Here is a 24,747-nt window from a genome sequence, read left to right as displayed (position 1 = left end):
ATCAATAAAATATATTTAAAAAAAAAAAAAAAAGCCTGTGAGGAATACCACAAGCTTTCTTAAAAAAAAGAAAACTAAAGTAGGCGAGGCAATGGAGAGTGATGGAGGGAACTGCTGCTTTAAGCCTGGTGATCAGGAAAGCTCTCTGATGAGGTGACCTTGGAGCAGAGTTTCATAGTGACAGAGTGCCGCCCTGTGTTGTAGAAGAGGAAGTCAGGTCCTAACTGGTTTGGCTCACTGGATAGAGTGTCGGCCTGTGGACTGAAGGGTTCCAGGTTCGATTCCGGTCAAGGGCATGTACCTTGGTTGCGGGCACATCCCCAGTAGCGGGTGTGCAGGAGACAGCTGATCGATGTTTCTCTCTCATCAATGGGATGTTTCTAACTCTCTATCCCTCTCCCTTCCTAGCTGTAAAAAATCAATAAAATATATTAAAAAAAAAAAAAGAAGAAGAGGAAGTCAGCGAACATGCAGGCCTGTTTGAAGGAGGAAGCAGTGTGGTTAGAGTGAGGGAGGAAAAGAAGGGTAGGAGAAGAGGAAGAAGGAGGGGCCAGAGCAAGTAGAGCTTAGGAGATAAAGGCAGAGTGTAACTGACTAGGGAGCCTCCTACACCCCCAATTGTACATCACCCTTGTTTTTATTAGACTCTAAGGAGAACTATGAAGTTTTAGGTCTGTCTCCTCTGCATTGTCATAAATATTTTATGTTTCGCACTCTCTTTGGATTCCATCCCCCACTTCTCTTGCTTGGCTCTGAAGAATTTCCCTCTAGCCAATTAAAGTCCTCCTACCCCATCAATATTTCCAACCAGAATAAGTTTCTGATTTTTAAAAAATATACATATCTTTCTTTTTCTCATAATCTCTATTGCCTTCTTCCAGTCAGTGGTTTTTGGCATCTACTTTATCATGAACTGCACATGTGTAGAGTCCACCTATACACATGGATTCATTCAGGAAAACAGGAGTTACCACCTAAAACACAGAAAGGTATATTAGGGCGGGAAAGACGTCCACCTTTCCTCCCAGGAGGGGAAGGCCACCTCCATAAACAGCCTGTTTATAGTGCTCTCTGTCCCAGCTGGTGTCACCCTTCCCCTCGGGTTCCCTCTCACCATAACTACCTAAGGGGCACAATGAATGTATTTTCCCATTTAAGCCCACACTCCAGGGTTCCAGCCTTTTCCTGCCTTTGCTTCTCCTTGGGAAGTCCTGCCTGTCTCCTACCCTTCCCTTCTGCGGTCTGGCATATGACAGTGAGGAAGCCATCCTCACTGGGAGATGTTATAAACATGGCTCACCTCTCCCCTGGGCTCCCAAGGCTGCTCAGCAATCTTCATCCCCTTAATAAATCTTGGGTAACTCGCAGTGTGTTCCCTATAGTGGCATTTTCTCAACCTTTTGACATTCATCAAAACAATAATACAACCACGATTAATATGTACCAGGCATTGTGCTAAGTGCTTTATCTTCATAATTGTATCTAACAGTTATCCACATTGTAGAGGTAAGAAACCTGAGGATCAGACAATTTCAAAAAAATTTTCTCATGGTGACACAGCTAGGTTCAAACCTACCAAGATTCAAAACCTGTGCCCCTAAACTTTTTACTTTCTAGCTGGTCCTATCCTTGCCTCTTCACTCTTTTTTTTTTTAATATATTTTTATTGATTTTTTTCACAGAGAGGAAGGGAGAGGGATAGAAAGTTAGAAACATCGATGAGAGAGAAACATCGATCAGCTGCCTCTTGCACACCCCCTACTGGGGATGTTCCCGCAACCAAGGTACATGCCCTTGACCGGAATCAAACCTGGGACCCTTCAGTCCGAAGGCCGACGCCCTATCCACTGAGCCAAACCAGTTAGGGCTGCCTCTTTGCTCTCACCAGATAGTCTCACCTCCTACATTACTAAAGAGGTGAAGTTCAACAAGCATGACGCTCTTCACTTTTACCCACTCTACTCCAGAATGTCTACTCACAACAATCTCTGAGGCAGCCATTATTCTATCCCCTCTGTAGCCTCAGTAAGATAAGGGCCTCAGTAAATGTCAGTCACAGACCTGTATTCCCTTCACCTCACCAAGAGGCCTTTCTTCTATTCCCCCCCCCCCAACAGCACCTCAAAATAACCTGGTCCTTTCACTCATCCTTGGCTTTTCCCTTCCACTTAAATGAAGGCATGAGCTTCTTCTGATTGAAAACCATATTCCTTTCATCTTTAGTGTCTCAACAAGTGTTAGTGGCCTTTGTATCCTGCATTGTGCTTGGTCGGGGGGTTTGAAGGCAAGGTCCCTGGACTCAAGTCATTCACAGTGTCTAGAAACAGACACATGGATTCACGACTGCCACACAATTTGGCAATTACTATGAGAGAAAAACCCAGAGCTGCAGAAAGCCAATGAGTTGGAAGGCCTAACCCAGAGCAAGGCCAACCAGGAAAATCTCTAAATGCTCTACCTCCCTACCAACCTTTCACCACCAATCTCTTCTATTTTCAAACAAAATGAAATAAATTAATTTCACTTGACTCTCTCACTACTATTCTATTTTATCACTTTTTATTCTGTTCTGATATCTGGCTGTAACCAAAGAAAGAACCTAAAATATCAAAAGTGGTGGGCCGAGTAATCTTATAATAGCCCTTCATAGGCAACTGTTTCTCACCCAGCCTTGGAGTAAGAGTTGGAAAGCATCAGTTTCAGGGTTTAGAGAGACTGTGTTTTGTGTGTGATTGAGGGACAATCCATAAACTTTAGAAATGTTAGACTGCCTTGCAGAGTGAAGGACTGGCAGGCAGATCCAGGAATTCTTTTCAGGAAACAGTTGTAATAAACATCCTCTTAAAAACAGCAGGGTTGGCAGTTCCATTGGTAGAACAGTTCCCAAGGTCATCGGGGGTCCACACTTTTTCAATCTTCCTGCTTCACCATTCTTAGTACTTGGCTTCATCTTCCTGATCCCAAATGTCCATCTGAGATCCCGCCTGCAAGAAGCAAGAAAGAGATAAATACAGCAAAGTGCCTTCTTCTTAAAGACACAGAAGTCATATGCAACACTTTCACTTTCATCCTGTTGACCTGAACTTAGTCATATGACCAAACTTAGCTAGCAGAAAACTGGGCAATAAGTCACTCTATTTCCTTCTACAAATGAAGGATTCTGTTACTACAAATGAAGCTCTAAGGAGAACAAATATAGGAAAACAACTAGAAGATTCTACCACAGCCCCCCACAAATAATATTTAAACCCATTCTCCTGATTTTCCATTCTTCCAACTTCTTACTTAGATGGTCCAACATCATCTCAAATTCAATATTTCTAAACCTGAACTTGTCTTCTGCTTTAACTTCCTTCCAAAATAAAATGAATTGGTTTTCCACTGACATAAAGTAGACACGAAAAATATATTGTTGCCCTGGCCAGTGTGGCTCAGTTGGTTGCAATGTCATCACATGCACTAGAAGGTCTCTGGTTCAATTCCCAGTCAGGGCACATGCCTAGGATGTGGGTTGGATGCCCAGTTGGGGCTCCATGCAGGAGGCAACTGATAGATGTATGTCTCCCACATTGAATTGATGTTTCTCTTTCTCTCTCCCTCCCCCCTCTCTAAGATCAATTTTATATATATATATATATATATATATATATATATATATATATATATATATATATATATAATTGATTGACAAAAGAAGGTTTATATAATACAAATAAATAGTACAATAATTAATAAATAAATATTAATACAAGAAAAAACTCTGTTTTGCATACTCATAAATGTAAACCTACTTTTGCCCACCTGTGTGTGTGCGTGCGCTCATTTGAACAACTGAGCTAGACGTCCTTATTCTTTGCCTTTCTTTGTACTATCTCTCAAATTTAACCCTTCCTTTCTATTCCCCCATCATCCTCTGGTTAATGCCCAGAAGGCTATAATAGGCTCCGAAATAGTCTCTCAAGTCCAGCTTCTCTTTCTTCTTACTTTTTCTATACATCATTACTATATTACTATGACCCTAAAACATTATTTTAATCTTCATCCTCAAAAACTTTCATAGCTCCCCTCTGTGGTGCAGACATTAAACTCAAGGCTGTCCCAAATCTAAGCCATATCTCTTTATATCTCCTGCCTTACCTCTCTCCACTGTTATTCCAATCTATACTTACTTAATCTACATTACACATTCTCCTGCTTCTAAACTTTGATTAAGGATCCCTTTGAGGGGTCCCACCCAAAGCACCCCTCCTGGGAATCAGTCACAGAAGGAAACAGTGATTCTGTTGCAACAGCTCTTGGATTACAGATGACCAACTCCAATGGCAACAGGAGGCGAGTCTTGGGAGTCCAAGCAGCGGCAGGGCTCTGTCTGAAACAGCTATGGAGAGTCTTTAAAAACAAAACAAAACAAAACAAAACAAAACAAAACAAAAAACACTGAAGTTTGTTGTTGTTTTTTATTGTTTAAAATATTACATGTCTCCTTTTTTCCCCTGATTAACACCCCCCCACTCCCACCCCCGAGGTAAGGCCCTACCGCCCCAGTGTCTGTGTCCATTGGTCATGCTAATATGCATGCATACAAGTCCTATGGTTGATCTCTAAGCCCATCCCCCCACCCCCCGCCTTCTCCCTGAGGTTGGATGGTCTGCTCAGTGCCATCTTGTCTCTGGATCTATATTTGCTCCTCTGTTTATGTTGATCATTATATCCCACACATGAGTGCGATCATGTGATATTTATCTTTCTCCAACTGGCATATTTCACTTAGCATATGCTCTCCAGTTCCATCCATGCTGTTGCAAATGGTAAAAGTTCCTTCTTTTTTATAGCAGCGTAGTATTCCATTGTGTAGATGTACCACAGTTTTCTAATCCACTCATCTGTGATGGGCACTTAGGCTGTTCCCATATTTTAGCTATGGTAAATTGTGCTGATATGAAGATAGGGGTGCATATATTCTTTCTAATTTGTGTTTCTGATATAGTCCTAGCAGTGGGATTACTGCGGTAAATGGGAGTTCCATTTTTAAATTTTTGAGGAAACTCCATACTGTTCTCCACAGTGGCTGCACCAGTCTGCATTCCCACCAGCAGTGAATGAGGGTTCCTTTTTCTCCACATCCTCGCCAGCACTTGTTTGTTGATTTGTTGTTGATAGTCATTCTGACAGGTGTGAGATGGTACCTCATTGTTTTGATTTGCATCTCTCGGATGTTTAGTGACTTTGAGCATGTTTTCATATGTCTCTCGGCCTTCTGTATGTCCTCTTTCGAAAAGTGTCCACTTAGGTCCTTTGCCCATTTTTTGATTGGGTTGTTTATCTTCCTTTTGTTAAGTTGTACGAGTTCCCTGTAAATTTTGGAGATTAAACCCTTATCTGAAATAGCATTGGCAAATATGTTCTCCCATGCAGTGGGCTTTCTTATTGTTTTATTGATGGTTTCTTTTGCTGTGCAGAAGCTTTTTATTTTGATGTAGTCCCATTTGTTTATTTTCTCCTTAGTTTCCATTGTCCTAGGAGCTATATTGATAAAGATATTACTATGACATATGTCTGATATTTTGCTGCCTATGGAGGCTTCTAAGATTTTTATGGCTTCCCAGCTTACATTTAAGTCCTTTAACCATTTGAGTTTGTTTTTGTGTATGGTGTAAGCTGGTGATCTAGTTTAATTTTTTTGCAGGTATCTGACTAATTTTCCCAGCACCATTTATTGAAGAGACTGTCTTGACTCCATTGTATGCTCTTGCTTCCTTTGTCAAATATTAATTGAGCATAATGGCTTGGGTCTATTTCTGGGTTCTCTGTTCTGTTCCATTGGTCCATATGTCTGTACTTGTGCCAATACCAGGCAGTTTTGAGAACTGTGGCTTTGTAACATAGCTTGATATCTGGTATTGTGATCCCTCCAACTTTGTTCTTCTTTCTCAGGATTGCTGTGGCTATTTGGGGTCTTTTTTTTTTATTCCAGATCAATTTTTGGAGAGTTTGTTCTAGGTCTGTGAAATATGCCATTGGTATTTTAATGGGGATTGCATTAAATCTATAAATTGCTTTTGGTAGTTTAGACATTTTAATGATGTTGATTCTACCAATCCATGAACACGGTATGTTCTCCCATTTGTTTATGTCTTCCTCTATCTCTTTTTTCAATGTTCTGTAGTTTTCTGAGTACAGGTCTTTTACCTTCTTAGTTAAGTTTATTTCTAAGTATTTTAATTTTTTTTTTTTGGTGCAATGGTAAATGGGATTGTTTTAACACTGAAGTTTTTAAGAGAAAAATAAAGTTCACCAAGTAAAGTGGTACCTAAAAAAACCCCAGGGCTCTACTTGAATTAACCCTTAATAATGACTCTTTATACCTTCTTCTGTATGGGCCTGGTGTCACCATGGCCATCATAGGGATAGACTAGGGAAGCCTTCAAGGGCATGTACCAGTTATTAAGATGATAATAAAGAAGATGATGGTCTGGCTAGCTTGGCTTAGTGGTTGAGTATCAGCTTATGAACCAGGAGGTCACGGTTTAATTCCTCGTCAGGGCACATGCCCGGGTTGGGGCCTCAATCCCCAGTGTGAGGCATGCAGAAGGCCGCCAATCGATGATTCTCTCATCATTGATGTTTCTATAGGGTGTCCCAAAATTCACGCAAGAAGTAATTTTGATAGAGAACACAGGTTTATAATTAAAAATTGTAAATTTTTTATTGATTCATAAAGTATATAGCACATTGGGTAAATGGCCTCCACGGCTTTGCTGGCACATATGCAAAGCCGTAGTCTTCATTGGTCTTCATTGTCCCTGCTCCTGGGCCATAATTGGTACTTGGTAATGCTTATCAAATTGAAGGGATTGAAATCAAAGGGCAACAGATATTAGAAACCAAGTAAAATTAGGCTTTTATTTTTTGTTGTTGTTGTTGTTAATGCTCACGTAAAATTCAAATCTTGCGTCAAATCTTGCGTGAATTTTGCGACATCCTATATCTCTTCCTCCCAATCCGTTCCTCTCTGAAATCAATTTTTTAAATTAATTAATTAATAAAAAAGAGATGAGGAAGATGATTCTCCTCCTCATTGTCATTATTAACCTCAGAAATAACTAACATGTATTTGCCTTGATGGTTAGTGAAGCATTTTCACTCATATTGTATGATTTGCTGATCACTAATTAGGTAGGGCAATTTTATAGCTATTATTTCCATTCTATGGATGAAGAAACTGAGACTCAGAAAGGTTTTGTGATTTTATAAGGTTACCCAGCTCATACATGTAAGTACTAGCACCTACATCTTCAGCCTCCCTATCTTTCCACCACATGCTAAGGCTTTGCAGCTGCCTCTCTTACATCACGGTTGGAACATTTGAAGGTGGGAGAATCTTTACCTTATGCCTGTACAAACCCTATGCCATTTCTCAGCAAGCCCAGAATTCTCACCACAGCAGCAGCACAAATAGCAGCAGGACTTCCCCCAGCTCCTTCTATCAGCCACCCAGCCTGCACCACTTCCTGATGACTTGCCATGGAAGATAAGATACACAAACTACAAAAGCAGCACCCCACATCCACCACGCTGTGGCTGCCCAACTGCTCTAACACTAAGAACTCTACCTTAGCAAACTGCCTACACACTTCCTGGAGTCTGATGAAAGAGCCCACCAAAATGATGAGGCAATGGCACACACACTTTATCCATCTTCTCACACCTGACCCGAATCCAACGAGCAGAATGGCAATTAGGTACTAAGGGCCTTATGTAAAAAAAAAAAAAAGCCTTAAGATCTGGCACCAGGACCAGTTGTATAATTTGTAGAACCTAATTTGTAGAACCCAGTACAGCATGAAATATGGGGCTTCTTGTTTAAATACTATGAAGAATTTCAAGGTGTTGCAGCATCACTAAACTAAATGCAGGGTCTCTCTGAGCTCAAGGCTCTGTGTGACTGTGCAAGTCACATAAACTATATCTGGGACATCCAGAGACTCAGGCTGGGACCCTCCACATGTCCCTCTACCTGATGTCATTAGCCCAATGGGACAGTTTACCTGGAGAGAATTCATGAATTTTGGTAAACTATGACTCCTGCCACTGAAAGCAACCTTAGTTTCTGCTTGGTCCCCCAATGGTGTGTTCCTTGTGCTCTTACCACACATCACATTGAATGCAGTACTTGTATACACATCTGTCTTTACCAGGACTGCAGCCATGTCCTATTCACCCCTGAGTCCCTAACACAGCATCTGGCACATAGATAGCACTTAATGTTTGTAAGTGAGGGTCCTTAGTCTCTCGCACCCCCAGGGCCCTGTTACATATCCTCCCCTAACTAAGTCGTCAGGCCTTGCCTGCGGTGGTCTTCCTCAGAGGAAATGTTGGTTGGTCTGAAAGAAAAGAGGTTTATATTTGCAGCCCCTGGGTTCATTCAGGAACTGCTTACTGGCTGAAGACAAAGGCGGCCTTAGTGAGACAGGTTAAAAATCCCTTTGCTTTTTAAAAATTTTTAAATTGATTTCAGAGAGGACGGGAGAAGGAGAGAGATAGGAACATCAATAATGAGAGAGAATCATTGATCGGCTGCCTCCTGCAGGCCCTCTACTGGGGATCGAGCTTGCAACCGGGCATGTGCCCTGACCAGGAATCAAACCGTGACCTCCTGGTTCATAGGTAGATGCTCAACCACTGAGCCACATTGGCCGGGCCCTTTGCTTTTATGACACTTCAAAATGACCTGTATTCTCAATGACCCTTCTTCTTGCTCTCTTTGTGCCAAGCCTTGAATAAATTTTAGGGTCAGCCTGAACCCACTTATGTGGAAAACTTATGTCCTGCTCTTTGGGGCTCACATGCAGCCAATATTCATCAGAGGAGCACTGTTATTGTTTATGGCTGATACTCTTACTTGATGGGTCAGTGCCTGTGTCTCTTGGTTTTTTAAACATTTGTAATATAATCCGTGGTGGCTCAAAACACTATTTCTTACTAAATAGAGCTCAGTGAGAATAAGAAAGTAATGAGAGAAGAGGAAAAAGATGAGAAAAATAACATCTTATAATTATACTAGAGGCCAGATGCACAAAATTTGTGTATGGGTAGGGCCTGGTCAGCAATCAGGGCCAATCTGTGAGGTGATTGATTGGTGGAGCGATGGGGGGCCCCACTAGCACCTGCCTTGGGTGGCCTGGGGTCTGCGGGCTGGGGGCAGCTCCTGCATTGAGTGCCAACCCCCTGGTGGGCAGTGCATGTCATAGAGACCGGTCGTTCCACTGGTCATTCTACCGTTCGGTCAATTTGCATATTAGGCTTTTATTATATAGAATTGCCTTTCATTTCACAAATTATGTATTAAATCACTTTATTTTATTAGGTGATGGAGGGAAAGAAAAATAAACCTTTAATTTTTTTTTCTCATGTTAGATTTTAAAAACACTCATTCTTGCTTTGACCGGTTTGGCTCAGTGGATAGAGTGTCAGCCAGAGGACCGAAGGGTCCCGAGTTCAAATCCGATCAAGGGCACATACTTCGGTTGCACGCTCCTCCCTGGTCCGGGCCCTGGTCAGGGGTCATACAGGAGGCAACCAACCGATGTGTTTCTCTCACATTGATATTTCTCTCTGTCTTTCCCTCTCTCTTCCACTCTCTAAAAATCCAATGGAAAAATATCCTCAGGTGAGGAATAAATAAATAAATTCACTCATCCTTCAGCTTTTACTGGAAAGTGTCCCTGGATTCCCAAAACACATCAAGTCCCTCTTGCTATTCTCTCTCAACCACCATAATACTTACTTGCTTTGTATTTAACCGTTTGTGGTTACCTCGTCCACATTGGTCTCTTTATTTAACTGTTACATTCTGGAGAGCAGGAAGTATATCTATTTTTGTTCACCATTGTATCCCCAACTCCTTATTACATTAGTTCTGTAATCTTCCATCAATAGTTTGTCTCCTGGCCTCGGTGTGTTTTTCCTAATGCTTAAAAGAGTAGTTTGCTCAACAAACATTTGTATTATAGATTACATTAATAAATACCTACCACAGTATCTGAAACAAAGCTGACCTTGAATAAATCTATGCATTCATTCATAAATGTATGAATGAATAGATGAACTTTACTTCAGAAGTTGTTCCAAGACATTCTAGGCAACACACAAGTGAAATCCATTTGTCACTGTGTCCCAGAAGTATTTACTAACCCCCCACCGTGTGTCAGGTACTCTTCCGGGGACTGGAGATACACTAGTTAACAAAAAAGATCCCCCAAATCGTCAACTTAGGGAGTATTTACTCCAGAGCACTGTACCTGCCAGGAATAGAAGCATAAATGTAACCTTTTTGCAAAGACCACAGGAGCCATCCCAGGCCCTCCCCCAACCCTTCCACTTCTTGGACATCTGATATTGGGAAAGAAAGACATTCGATATCTCAGACCTCATGGAGGCTTATGTTCCTTCTAGCTCTCAGAGTCTGTAAGTCTAGATAAACATGTTTTTAATTAAATAGATCCCTGGAAATTCACTGGGAAACTTCATTTTTGAATGATAATCCTTAAAAAAATGTATCCATCATAACATATTAAATATGTCTAGGGTAGAATGCCAAAACAAAAAGGCATCCTCAAGAAACTGGGTGATCTGCATCCATGGGAGTGCCTAAGGGAGACTCCAGCCTGGGGAGACAGGGAGCTCTGAACAGTGCAACAGCCAAATGGCTACAATTTTCTATTTATGTCCTCAGGTCTGGAAGCAGCTGAAAGCAACACAAACATGCTCACGGTGAATGGGATTCTGGGGGAAACAGTTACTTTCCCCTTAAATATCCAAAACATACAGCAAATTACCAACATTAACTGGGTGAGTTCCAAAACATCCGTTGCTGTTGTAGTGGCCCTCTCAGGCGCACCCCCCCACGTCATTGTGACCCACCAAAACTATAAACAACGAGTAAACGTCTCAAGTCAGAACTACAACTTGGAGATCAGCAATCTGAGGATGGAAGATGCAGCGATCTACAGAGCTGACATAAATACAAAGAACTCTGAAAAGGAGACACTCACCAGGACCTACAAACTTCAAGTTTATCGTAAGTCGTGGGAAGATAAAGGGCTTGTTTTTTATTTTTACTTTGCAAATTTGCTATTGCAGAACAACTGTATTCCTGCCTACTGGGTTCCCTAAATCATTTTATGCTTATAAATAAGCATGACTATATTAATACTTTTCAAGAGGGTGTGGCTTTGCTTGTTTTTAGCAATGTAACTTCTATCAGCATTTGTCCCGTGGCCTTGTTTTTCTTTTCTATAAAATGTGAATAATCATACTACTCACTTCCCATGGTTATTGTGAGGACCACGTGAGACAGTGTGTGCAAAGTACTTTAGAAAACTTTTTATTTTGAAATAATTACAGGTACATAGAAATGTGTAAAGACATGTACAGGGAGGTTCTGTATCCACTGTACCCAGTCTCTCCCAGTGGTAACATCTGATATACTAGAGGCCCAGTGCAAAAAATTTGTGCACCAGTAGGGTCCTAGCAGCTGCCAGCTGCTGGCCAGGGCCTTCCTTCGTTCTGCAGCTCCTGCCTACCACTCCCGTTCATCCTGGCCCCGCTGCACCTGACGTGGGCTTGTGCCCAGTCAGTCTCAATCGGGAGAGGCTCGTGCCGCCACAGCGGTGCTCACCAGCTGTGAGCCCTGCATCTGGTGCCCGTCCCGAGGTGGGAGGGTCAGGATGCAATCAGCCCTCCGGGCGGCCTGGGATCCAGATCTATCCCACTGACTTTCGCACCAGTTGTCAGAAGCCACCTTGCGGCCACTTTCATATCATTTCTTCCTTGTGGAGCATCTAGGGAGGGGAAGTGGCACTGTCGTGATTGTGCCGGTGGCATCAGTCCATTGGTGCCTGGCCCATTCTCCAGAGATTGGACCTGCAGGACTACTGAGGGAGGGAGTGACTGCCATCGGGCCATGAGCCACTGGGACAGGTCGGTCAGCTGAGCAGTGCTCCCTCTGTGGGAGTGCACTGACCACCAGGTGGCAGCTCCTGCATTGAGTGTCTACCCCCTGGTGGTCAGTGCGCATCATAGCGATCTGTCACTCAGTTGTTTGGTTGTTTGGTCGCTTAAGGCTTTTATATATACAGATAAGATGTAGCTTCATGTAACTACTACCACAATCAAGATACTTAACTGTACCATCACCAGAAGTTCCTTGTCCCTTTATAGTCACTCATTACTGCCCCTTTCCCCTCCCAAGCTCCTGGAAGACATTAATCCATTGTTCATATCTGTAATTATGTTAGTTCACAAATGTTTACATAGATGGAATCACAGCATGGAATCATGCTTTTGAGGAGTCATCCTAATTATTGCAAGTATCAATAGTTTATATCTTTCATTATAGGAGAACCTTTCATAGCATAGATGTACTAGATTATTTAACCATTCACATATTAAGAAATATTTTAGTTGGAATTAGACCTCTTGCCAGCTGTGTGACCTTGAGCAAGTTGTTTGGTTTATCCAAAATGGCCAAAATGAAAAATAGTGATACCCTTAAATGCTGGTGAGGATGTGGAGAAACTGGATCACTCATACATTGCTGGTGGGAATTTAAATAGATTGGCAATTTTTTTTAATGAAAAATTATTCTTAAGTTCTGAGATCTGGAGAGAGCTAACAAGCCATGAAAAGGCATGGAGGTAAACCATGGAGACAGTAGAGGATCGGTGCTTGCCAGGGGTTTGGGGGAGGGAGGGATAAATAAGCAGAGCACAGAGGGCTTTTAGGGCAGTGAAACTCTACTGTACGATCTATAATGCTGAATACATGTCACTATATATTTGTCAAAACTCATAGAATATACAACACCGAGAGTGCATATCACCTGTGAACTTTGGGTGATCATGATAGTGCATCAATGTACATTATCTATTGTATGTGCCACTCTGGTGGGGATGTTGATGATGGAGGAGGCTGAGAGTGAATGGGGCAGGGTACATATGGTAACTCCCTGTACTTTCTACTCAGTTTTTTTAAGAACCTTAAATTGCTCTCAAAGATAGAACCTATTTTAAAGGGGGAGGGGAGAAGTTCTCAGATAAATAGCGGTGATGTTTGCACAACAATGTGAATGTACTTAACTGTACAATTAAAAATGGTTAAAACACTAAATGTTATGCCATGTATATTTTATCACAATACATTTTTTAAATTAAAAGAAATGGTTTTACATATGATTTCATTCTTGGGCATTTATCTCAGAGAAACAAAATCTTATTTCAGGCAGAAACTTGTATACAAATATTCATAGCAGCTTATTGCAATAACTTTAAGATGTTTGTTTTCATCCCTTTATACATTTAGTTGCAACTTCTTTGCTGAATTGGATAGTGGCTTTCAAATACTGGAAGAATATTTTCAATTTGTTTTTATTTTTTTAATTTTTTTGTTGTTGTTGCTATTTGCAATGTAATGGCTATAGACAGGACACACTTTTAAGTTTAATCTTCTTTAGTAACCTTTCCTCCATTGCTTTCTTAAGTCTAGAGCAACCATCAACAGGACAATAAATCAAGTCCAAGTTTGTAGCATTTGCCAATTCCTGTGATATAAATACTCCCACTGTGGCTGATTTTTTTATATTAAATTTATTCAGGTGACAATGGTTAATAACATTATATAAATTTCAGGTGTACAACATCTGTATACAATATTGTGTGCTCACACCCCAAAGTCTAGTTTCCTTCCATAATATATTTGGCCCCCTTTGCCCTACCTGACTTCCCCTTTGGTAACCTCCATTCTGCTGTCTGTGTCTAAGTTTTTGTTTTATTTTGATAGTTTGTTACTTTTTGTTTTATATTTCACATACGAGTGAGGTCATATGGTTTTTATTCTTTTTCATCTGATTTATTAGCATCATACCTTCAAGAACCATCCATGATGTCACAAATAGATCATTTTAAGACATGCAGAGTGGGAAAGACTACACATTATTACAAAAGACAGATACATAGATATAAATAACTTTTTGAGCACAAATAATAGTAAATTGTCAAAAAATTAGAAAGTGATGAGTTTTGAGTATTTATTCTGTTTGTTTTTAATATGGTTTATTTTATTTTAACTTTTTATACTTTGCTTTTACATGATAGCTGTGTTTAATAAACATTTGAAAAAAAATTTTTTTAAATATAGCAGCTGGCCCTCACAAGCTGGTATAGGCTAATGTGTTTCCCCTCCATAGGTAGGCTTGGGAAGCCGAAAATTACCCACAGTTTAACGACATCTTGGAACAGTACTTGTAACGTCACACTGACATGCTCCATGGAGAAAGAAGAAAAAAATGTGAAGTACAGTTGGAGTCCCACGGGGACAGAGGGTAGTGTTCTCCAAGTCTTCCAGACTCCTAACAACCAAGAGCTGACTTACACCTGTACAGCCTGGAACCCCGTCAGCAACAATTCGGACTCCATCTCTGCCCAGCAGCTCTGTGCAGGTAACAGCTCTGTCCATCTTTCCTGGCGTCCTACCGATCACTCTGGAGAGCTGTAAGGCCTGAGTGTGGGCCTCATGCTCCAGGGCAATGTGCCTCCCTTATGCTAGGCCTGGTCCCCAGGGGCCTCTCCTCCCAGGAAGCCCTGGGAACCGGTCCAAACCAGAGGGATGATCCCTGGTTCCGTTTCTAACCCTGACTTTTGATAGCAGAAAGTATAGTTTCCCTCAAAGCTCTGGTACTCCCCTGGAGGGTCCCCAGTTTGGACAATGCCCCTGGAATGTGGCCAAGCCTGCCCAGCATCTTGGGCCTATTTTCCAAGAGTTGTCTCACTGCCTCTTCCATTTCCAGATAGCCCCACGGGCCTCCGTAATCAACGTGCTGGATTGCTGAGTGGACTGGCTGTGCTCTTTCTGGTTATAGTCATCCTATCTTCAGTGCTTCTGTTCCTTTTTTGCAAGAAAGGACGAGGTAGGATTTCCCCAACGTGGAAATGCACCTTCCTTCTCCCTAGGACTGGAGTCATTTACCCAAGGTGGTGTGGAGAGGTCTTTTGTCCCAGGGAATCAACATTTCTACAATCCCCACCCCACCAACCACACAATCTCCCAGACTGATGGCCCTGCCTGTATGGTATCACTCTGAAGGCTCTTCAGAATCTGTTCATGGGATCACCAGTATCTAGTGGGCCCAGAGCTTGGGTTCAAGTTTAGCACCCCCATTAATAAGCTGTGCTTCATTAGGCATCTATCTTTACCTCTTTGGCTCAGAGTTCTTACATGTGATATAAGGCTTGGGCCGCGGTTCTCAACCTGTGGGTCGAGACCCCTTTGGCAGTCGAATGACCCTTTCACAGGGGTCGCCTAAGACCATCCTGCGTATCAGATATTTACATTACGATTTATAACAGTAGCAACATTACAGTTATGAAGTAGCAACGAAAATAATTTTATGGTTGTGTCACAACATCAGGAACTGTATTTAAAGGGCCAGAAGGTTGAGAACCACTGGATTAGAGGGTCTTCAGGGTCACTTTCAATTCCATCATATTTTTTACTTTGGAGAGTCACTGAGGAACATGTCCTAATTTGGTATTCCATGGTTGTCACTAGATTCTTCCAGATCCCTCTGGATTCTTTTGTATTTGTGCTATTTTCAACTCAGAAAAGCTGACCTTCGCACCTATGGGGAAATTACACCATCCTATTCGTCCTGACCCCATATCCACCCAAAATCTCCCTTTCACTCAAATCAGAATAAGAAGCCTGGATATAGGAGGCTCTCCCTCTGCTTCCCGGTTCTTGACTCTCCTTTGGTCTGATTCCTCAGGTTCCTCCTTCAAGACCTTCCATAAGAAACCTGGTAAGTTTTCAGCCACAAATTTCTCTGGATGATGACTGGGAGAGACGAATTCACAGCAGAGTGGTTAAGGCTAAGCTTGTGCTTTGCAGACAGTCTGGGGCGAGCATGTCAAACTCACAGCCTTGTTTATTTGGCTCGTGTTGGTCTTTGAGTATGACATGCTTGGTCTGGGGTGAAGGTCCCAGCTTTTCCACTTATCAGCTACCAGTTATTTTATCACTGTGAGTCTCCATTTTCTCAATTATAAAATATGCATAGTAATGGGTTAATGGAATTCCACATGTAAAACACTTGTCTGGTGCCTGGCACATAGTAAGTGCTCAGTCAATGTTAGGCCCTGGCTTGGCCTCATGATGAGAAGTCACAGAACCCGCTCAGGCCATAGGTGATCTTCAGGGTTCCTCAAAAAAAGACATCTGTCTTCAACACCTTACAGCAAGCATGTCAAACTCGCAGCCTGCGGGCCACATGTCTCGTTTATTTGGCCCATGTTCACCTTTGAGTTTGAAATGCTTGCCTTACCGTCTCTTGGGAAGGAAAAAGGGCTGCTTTTTTTTTTTATCTATAAGTGAGACAAGAGAACACTCAGTCTAGCTCACTCACCAAGTCTGAGGCAGGGGCTGGACAGGACGAAACTCTGAAATGTTGGATCCTTCTGAGATTGCTCAACTCAGATCTGCTAAGAGTGGCTATGTTAGTGCCCTTGAACACAAAGACTCTAAATTCTAGCTGTATCTTTTCAACTTGATCCTAAATTGTTCCATGTTAGGAGCAAAGAAAAGCAGTACACTGGGATGAGGGCTTCTACCAGCCCATGAATTATTAAAAGTAGAAACGTGTCTCTCCTGTCTGCTTCTCTGCAGCTTCACACACAGTCTGGCACATTGAGGGAGCTTTATCAATGTTTGACTGTGTGAGTCAATCGAGCAAGCCTCAAATGTTTGTAGAGCGTCTGCTATGTGCTTAACGTTGAGGTAATAACAGTATTGTATGTACCAGAAGATTCCAACACAGTATATAACTAGAGAGACTCAATCTAGTAGAAAAACCAAGGCCTTCTCGTTAAAAAACAACTAGCCGTGCAAGGCAGTCAATGCTAAGTGCCAGAGACACTAAGGAGAGCCTGGTAGAAGAGCTACTTTGACTGCCCGCGCAGAGATTGAAGAGAGTCTCTTTAGCCTAATGTGGACTCTAGAAAAAAGAATTCCCGCTGAGCTCTGGGTGAGGCTTGAGCCGGGTGCTTCCCATAGCACATGGAATCCCTAGAAGAGGGAAAGACAGTCCAAACACCCAAGCATCCATCTCAAGAGGATGGGAGCCATCTCTTAGGGCTTCATTTCTTCACCTTAGAAAGAAAATATTAGAATAGACCATCTCTAAAAAGTCATCCACCTTTTGATTTTGGTTTTGTGTGTGTGTGTGTTTGTTGTTGTTTTTTAAAGCCTCACCCAAGGATATTCTTCTATTGATTTTTTTTTTTTTTTAGAAAGAGTGGAAGAAAGGAAAAGAGAGAGAAATATCGATGTGAGAGAAACACATCGATTGGTTGCCTCCTGCATGAGCCCCGACCAGGGTCCTGGCCGGGGAGGAGCCTGCAACTGAGGTACATGCCCTTGACCGGATTCCAACCCAGGACCCTTCGGTCTATAAGCCAATGCTCTATTCACTGAGTCAAATCGGCTACGGCCGTGGTCGGCAAACTGCGGCTCATGAGCCACATGCGGCTCTTTGGCCCCTTGAGTGTGGCTCTTCCTAAGCCTTAGGAGTACCCTAATTAAGTTAATAACAATGTACCTACCTATATAGTTTAAGTTTAAAAAATTTGGCTCTCAAAAGAAATTTCAATCGTCGTACTGTTGATATTTGGCTCTGTTGACTAATGAGTTTGCCGACCACTGGGCTAGAGCAAGTCATCCACCTTTTGCATACTGTGCTTCTATCTTTATTTGTGACACAGATGCTGCCTCAAAGAACACAATATACACATATGTCAATGCTCCAAGAAATCCTCAGCCAGAAGAGCTCAGAATCTACGATGAAATCTCCCCGTCCAAGGTGAGCTGATGCGACTCATGGATCTTCACCAGCACTCCCAGGACAGGGAGTCACTGGTGGCAGGCCTCTCTTTACTACTGCCTCTCCAGAACAGGCAAGAATCTGGAAATACCATATCAGGGAAATACCATGTCAGGGAAATGATGCCAGGATTCTCTCTATGGGGACAGGAAGGTGGTCAATTGTCACCCCATGGCAGCCTCCAGGGTGAGGCCCTAAACTTTCATGTAGGGGTCTGGCTCAAGGTTAGATGAGAATTATGATTAAGAGTGAAGCATCCTCTACAGGGGACAAGCTACAAGAGAGCCCCTGGTGTGAGGGGAGGGCTGTTCCATGTGAACAGGTTGCTTAAGGGGGCTCCAAGGTCACAGAGCTGAGAGAGGTGCCCTTGAACTCGATTAATTTGTCTGCCTGCAGCAGCAGCTTATTTTCCTCAGGCTCAGAGTCACTCTGTCCCACACCGGCTAACTCCCACCTGCCTTTGACCTGCCTGCCCCTCCCTCACCTCCACCCTGAATCAGTATTTTACCTGGTATCACCTTTCTCTGTGCCTGTGCCAGGCTGCTCCCCTGAAGGGGTAAACTGAGGCCTGCCTGATGAATCTAGCACTGTGTTTGGACTGATAGGGCAGCGGGGTCCATAAAGCCCATAAAGCTAATACCCTGACTAAGCGAAACTCGGTCTCCATCATGCAAACCCCTCTTCTTGATTTTTTTTTTGCCCAAATGCTACCCACCCTCCCATCACACCCTCATCTGACCCAGAACTTCTCCAAAGCTGGATGGAAGCAGAGCTGAGGCCTGGAGAGAAGTCCACCTGGTGAAAATGCTACCAGGGAGGAGTGATGGGCAGGGTTAGAAGTAGGAAGGGGGACACATAACATTGTGCTTGGGTTCCATGACTAAGTGAATGACAGGTGTTTTACAGGCGCTTCCCACCAAGGAGAAGCCAGGAAACACAACGTATTCCACAGTGCGGTACTCTGACAATGCCAATCCTTTCTAACGTTTTATCCCTGTTGTCATATCTGTTCCAACCATTCTGCTATTACACCCTGTTCATTCAACAAGGGGCCAGCTGGTTTCCTTGGGACTCCTCTCTAGACTCCTCAGGACTACTGGCTGAGGGCTTTGGTCTAAGGTACTTCCACACATGCACAGAGCCCTACTCCCCAGGTCAATGGTTATTCACAGGCTGGCCTGTTTGGGGTGCTGATCCCACCCTTTAAGTGCAGGACCCCCTGAGCCCCTGATCATAGTTTGGATACCTCAGCCTCTGCAATACCCAGGGCCTCTGTTAGCTCACGGTGTGAAAATAAGAAAACAGGTGCCTCCCGGAGGCCCATACCAGATACAGAGACTGGCAAGTAGAACACAGGCTCATTTCGGCTCCCATTTGCTCCCTCAGCTGAGTTTTAACAGTATGTAACCTGCACAACCATTTGTCGTGGTCTAGTGACAGAAACAAGTCCCTGTGCTTCAGTGTCTTTCCCTGGAATGTGCAAAGGAACAGTGAACCCTGTCCTTTAACAGAACTTTCCATTTGGGGGATCTGTTGAGGGGCGGTCACCATCTGAGGGTCCTCATTTCTGCTACTGTCAGAAGGACAGCTTTGGGGTCTCTTGGGGAATCAAATGTTTTGAAAGTGTTCCTGTTTAATAGCTGAGCTAATACGCAGGAAGCTAATCATGAAAGATAAATTTGAACCCAGGAGTCTAGAAAAATGGGAAAATAATGATAATAAATGAATGGTGGGAGGATATATTGGGAACGTGGAATGGAATGTAAATGAATCCATAAGTAAAATTCAAGAGCTGACTCTTTAAGGCATCTGTGAGCCAAGTAGGAAAGTTGTAAAGGTAAGCCAAGCACCCCGCAGAAAGAGACAGGGGGCCTTTTTTCCTCAGTGATCACCAAAGGGAAGGAAAGAGAAGAAAAAGAAGGAGGTGAGTGAGGCAAGAAGAGAAGGAAAAGAAAGGAGGAAGGAGAAGCAAGAAGTGAGGGGCAAGGGGCTCACATGTTTGAACCAGGATCTGAAGGAGAGTGGGAGGAAACAGAGGAGGAGCTCGCAGTGTGAAGAACTAGACTTGAGGAATTCCTCAGGGAGTCCTGAATTGAGATATCTCAAAGTGAATCCTCCAGACAAGTTGAATGATGATTATTCATTGGTCAGTATATGATTTAAGATCAAAGACTCCTCAAGCCAGTGGGCAGGTTGTCTGCAGTGTTCTAAACTGGAGCAGGAGAAATGCTAGCAGAGGTGCCTTGCCATGGTGAATAGGGGAAGGTACAGAAGGAACTGGACCTCAACTAGGAACAAGGAAGGCAAGTGGCTTGAGCCTGGCTGTTGCCTCAAGCCTATGATCAAAACCATTCCCTCCTGCTTTTTTCTGGGTGAAAAAGTTGATGACCCAAAGGCTTCCAGATGGGGTGGCTGGGGCAGAGGTGAAAGACTCAGCAAAGGGCAAGGCCCTGCTACCCCAGATTTCCTCGGGGCATCTCCCCTGGGTTCCTCATGGGAACTGGAATTCCCCAGCAGCACCTTTATGTTAACATGTCCTCTCTCTCCCTCTTGGGCACAGGTGGACAAAACCATCAGCACTCAGGACAGCAAACCTCCTAGGACTCCAAGCTATGTATCTGTGATCTAGGCTGCCAGACAGCATTCTCTCTATGGAAACTAAACCATAACCACAGATAATGGCAGATACCCTGGACCCAGACTTTCTCTGCCCAGCTCTTACCTGAAGACTGCAAATCGCCACATCCCAATATGAAAACCAGGAAGCTCTCTGCTGCTGGACATAGCTTGTGCTTAGATAGACAGATGGACATGTGCCCTTTCTGAAATGGGTGCATTGCCTTCTGGATGAATAAGGCAAGTCCCTTGGCACAGTGCTCTCCAATCTTCTTTACATCGCAGCACATGTAGAAAATATTTTTATGGCACAAGGAAGTAAACAATCAAGATTGCTCATGTCTGGAGGCTCCCTGTGGCTAGAGGCCTCTTGTGATTACAGGTGATGACCTTTCCCAGCAACTCCAAACATAGAGAGGACCCGTATTGTGCACATCTGTAATATGCCGTGGCACGCCACCTAAGATGCTCTGCTGACACTCAATATGCGGGAGAAGCCCTGGTTCATGGCTTGGGAAAATTAGGCAAAGGCCCCTTTTTCCTTTAGGCAGATGCAGCCCCTCACCCAAGTGCATGGCTTGGTAAGTAGAGTGTGAGCTGCATGCATTTCAGCCTCCACTTGCCCCCTTTACCCAGGAACCTTTGTTCATGTACAACTGGCTGGACCAGTGCAACCGTACATGACAGTACAACGTGAGAAGTCGTCAGAGTCTGGCTCTCAGCAGTACAGACACGCTCCCCAAATATTGTGTTGGAAAATGCACTTTCTGTGGGTTTCTCACGTGTTGGGGCATTTTTCTTCAGGCCCTACTTCAAAAGCTTCATGAGACTTTCTTTCCAGCCAAGCTTTCCTTCTGTGTCACTCTGTGATGGTTAACTTTATGTGTCAACTTGGTGGGGCCAGGGGTGCACAGATATTTGGTTAAACTTTACTCAAATGCATCTGTGAGGGTGTTTCTAGGTGAGATTAACATTTGATTTTGTAGACGAAGTAATTAATCCTGTTTTCCTGGGTGAGCATCACTAAATCCACTGAAAGCTTGAATAGAACAAAAAGGTGACGCAAGGGAGAATTCTCTCTCTCTCTCTCTCTCTCTCTGTGTGTGTGTGTGTGTGTGTGTGTGTGTGTGTGTGTGTGTGTCTTCGTGCTGGGACATTGGTCTTCTGCCTTTACACTTGCACTTGGACTGGTATTTACACCATTAGCTCTCCTGGTTCTCAGGCCTTCAGACTCAGACTCAGACTCAGACTCAGACTAGAACTATATACCATCACCACTCCAGCTTGCTGACTACAGATCTTGGGCTTTCTCAATCTCCATAACTACATGAGCCGATTCCTTACTATAACTAGTTCTCATTGTCTGCAGAACCAGACAAACACATTATGCAAGCAGCCTCAACACCAAGAAGCCATGCCCAGGACCCCATTCTCCAAAAGAGAATGACAAGTTATATCTCTGACACTTTAGGGGAACTAAGTGCAACCCAACCATCAAAACAAGAGACTTGAACGAAGCAAAGTCATTCTCGAGCAGGAACTTGAGAGATGATGTTGCAGATTATGAAACGAGGCCCAACCCAGTTCCCAAGCTTCACCCGGAGAGTCATAGAGTTCAGCTCAAGGTTAGGTGCTCCTCCCTCTCCCCTGCTACGTCTGAGCGGAACACTCAAGTGAGTATTTGAAAAATTGCTCCCCTTATGAGCTAACAAATATAACCAGCTAAATCCTAAATGCCCACAAACAACCCCAGACTGAACGGCAACACTAAACTGCATTTAGGCAGAATGAGGCTGTTAGTCCTAGTGAATGGACCCATAAAACCCCCTGGCCCTCACTATCTTTAGCACTTTGTTGGGGCTGCAAGGCCCCCAAAGAATGAGATGAGTGTAATGTCTGCCCTGGGCTAACTGAGAAACCAATTCCAGCACAGACACTACAGCTAAATCCTGAACTACATATGACCTGGAGTGGCACCGGCTAGCACAGTCAGAAAGGACCTGATGGGGAGGCGGAGCTGAAACTGGGCCTTGAAGGATGAATAGCATTTGGCAGAGAGTGAAGAAGACAGAGGGCATCCACATGAGGAAACCATAAACAAACAAACAAAACAGCCCTGGATCTGCATTATGTATGTTGGGCACCTCCCCAGACACACCATGCATGGTCACAGCCCCTTGCCTATGTGTGGCACAGAGCCTCGGCGAGACTGTGTGCTCCACCCCTTCTCCCTCTACACATTGTGTAATACCCAGTCCTCTATGATTTCCTGATATGATTAGTGAACTTAATTATGGCTCTTTTTGCACCCCTTTCTCTCCCCTGTTGGTCCTTCAGTCATTATAACTCATTCCATTCTGCCTCACATATGGACGATTATTTATCTCCCTCTACATTATACATCACTCAAGGACAAGATCCATGACTTCATGATCATGAAGAGACGGACATAAGAGGTGATAGTTGTATTCACTTCTGCATCCACCACCAGGCAACAGTGCCTTGTACCTGCTTGTGAGCAATAAATACTGTTGAAGAGAAGGTACTTATTGGAAGTGTTGATATATAACAGCCAATAAGCACAGTGGAATCTAATTATGACATATATTAAATATCAGGATGCAAATGGCAGAGGCTGTTTTGGAGGGAGAAGACTTTCAGAGTTAGGCCAACCAAGAGGGCAGCTGAAGCCATGAACCAGGTGTGAGCAGTGAAAGGCAGTCACTCTAGGGAGGGACATGAAGGAGGAAATAAAGAGATTTGGTGATAAAGGATGGAAAAATTCCAACATGACACTGAACACCATGTTTCTCCTAAAATTAAAGTACTTCTCATCTTTACGTGAGTTGAGGGATCCCTCTTGAATATCCTCATTCTCTAAACTGCCCCTGCTTCTCCCTGGTGTGCTCACTCATTCAAATTCTTAATGTCCTAATGCCCCGGTGAAAAGTGAAGAAAGAGATAGGGAAGGAGAGAGAAAGAGAGGGAAGGAGGGAGGAAGGGAGCGAGGGAGGGAAAAAATCAGGCAAGCGTTTCTTAGGTCTTCCAGGAAAACAAACCTGAGGTGGAACCAGTGCACAGGAATCCTGAAAGTGGCCTACTCTTTCTGTTCTGTGAATATTCTAATTTATTAGACTCTCCTGTAAAATGAGTGTGTAAATATATGCTAACAAAAGGAGACTTGACTTTGGGTGCTGAGTACAATACAATGTACAAATGCTATATAATATAATTTTACAATTGAAATCTATATAATTTTATTAACCAGCAATATCCCAATAAATTTAATAAAATTAAAGCAAATAAATAAGGAAATAAATAAAAGAGTGTGATTTTATTTACCCCTTCACAGCTTTCCAGATGAACTAAATTGTGACCGACAGGTCTATAAAATAAGAATATTCGCCCTGCCCTACCCGGTTTGGCTCAGTGGATAGAGCATCGGCCTGCGGACTGAAGGGTCCCAGGTTCAATTCCGGTCAAGGGCATGTACCTTGGTTGCGGGCACATTCCCAGTAGGGGCTGTGCAAGAGGCAGCTGATCGATGTTTCTCTCTCATTGATGTTTCTGGCCCTCTATCCCTCTCCCTTCCTCTCTGTAAAAAATAAATAAAATATATTTTTTAAAAAAATAAAGAATATTCGCCCTAACCGGTTTGGCTCAGTGGATAGAGTGTCGGCCTGCGGACTGAAGGGTCACAGGTTCGATTCCGGTCAAGGGCATGCACCTTAGTTGTGGGCACATCCCCAGTGGGGGGTGTGCAGGAGACAGCTGATCGATGTTCCTCTCATCGATGTTTCAAACACTCTATCCCTCTCCCTTTCCCTTCCTCTCTATAAAAAATCAATAAAATGTATTTTTTTAAAAAAGAATATTCTTTCAGCCCTGACCAGTGTTGCTCAGTGGTTAGAGTGTCAGCCTGTGCACCAAAGGATTACGGGTTTTATTCCCTGTCAAGGGCATGTATCTGAGTTTTAGGTTTATCAGGTGTACCAGTTAATAATGTGAATTTTGTAATAAAAGAAAACACGATAATTTCAAGAGAAACATCAAAAGTGCTTTATTCAAAGTAATGTCCATCACTAGCTACACATTTCCCTCATCTTTCAGGTAATTTGTGGATACTGTCCCAATAGAACTTTTCTTGTTTTGAGGCAAACCATTCAGAGACCAAATTTTCCACTTCTTATGTTTTGAAG

The 24,747-nt window shown here is 43.2% G+C and overlaps 1 protein-coding gene across 3 annotated transcripts in view; it reads left to right on the top strand.

The window, feature by feature from the left end:
* CD84 (CD84 molecule) overlaps nucleotides 1-23,980 on the top strand; it is a 32,186-nt gene extending 8,206 nt beyond the window's left edge. Inside the window, exons 3-9 of one of the 3 annotated variants that reach the window (XR_002831228.1) lie at nucleotides 10,736-11,080; nucleotides 14,246-14,497; nucleotides 14,846-14,965; nucleotides 15,824-15,856; nucleotides 17,814-17,911; nucleotides 20,493-21,129; nucleotides 22,020-23,980. Coding sequence is in view for 2 of the 3 variants with exons in the window: in XM_006096910.3 (XP_006096972.1) it covers nucleotides 10,736-11,080; nucleotides 14,246-14,497; nucleotides 14,846-14,965; nucleotides 15,824-15,856; nucleotides 17,814-17,911; nucleotides 20,493-20,561 (917 nt within the window). In the remaining variant the exon portion in view is untranslated. Of the gene's footprint in view, nucleotides 1-10,735; nucleotides 11,081-14,245; nucleotides 14,498-14,845; nucleotides 14,966-15,823; nucleotides 15,857-17,813; nucleotides 17,912-20,492; nucleotides 21,626-22,019 lie in introns of those variants that run through there. The other 2 variants (XM_006096910.3, XM_023760723.1) reach the window with 2 other exon arrangements.
* Nucleotides 23,981-24,747: the final 767 nt, after the last annotated feature.

The sequence above is a fragment of the Myotis lucifugus genome, unplaced genomic scaffold, assembly GCF_000147115.1.
Source record: "Myotis lucifugus unplaced genomic scaffold, Myoluc2.0 scaffold_190, whole genome shotgun sequence".
NCBI lineage: Eukaryota > Metazoa > Chordata > Mammalia > Chiroptera > Vespertilionidae > Myotis > Myotis lucifugus.
The sequence above is the reverse complement of the archived record's forward strand: the minus strand, read 5'-3'. Positions and strand labels throughout refer to the sequence as shown.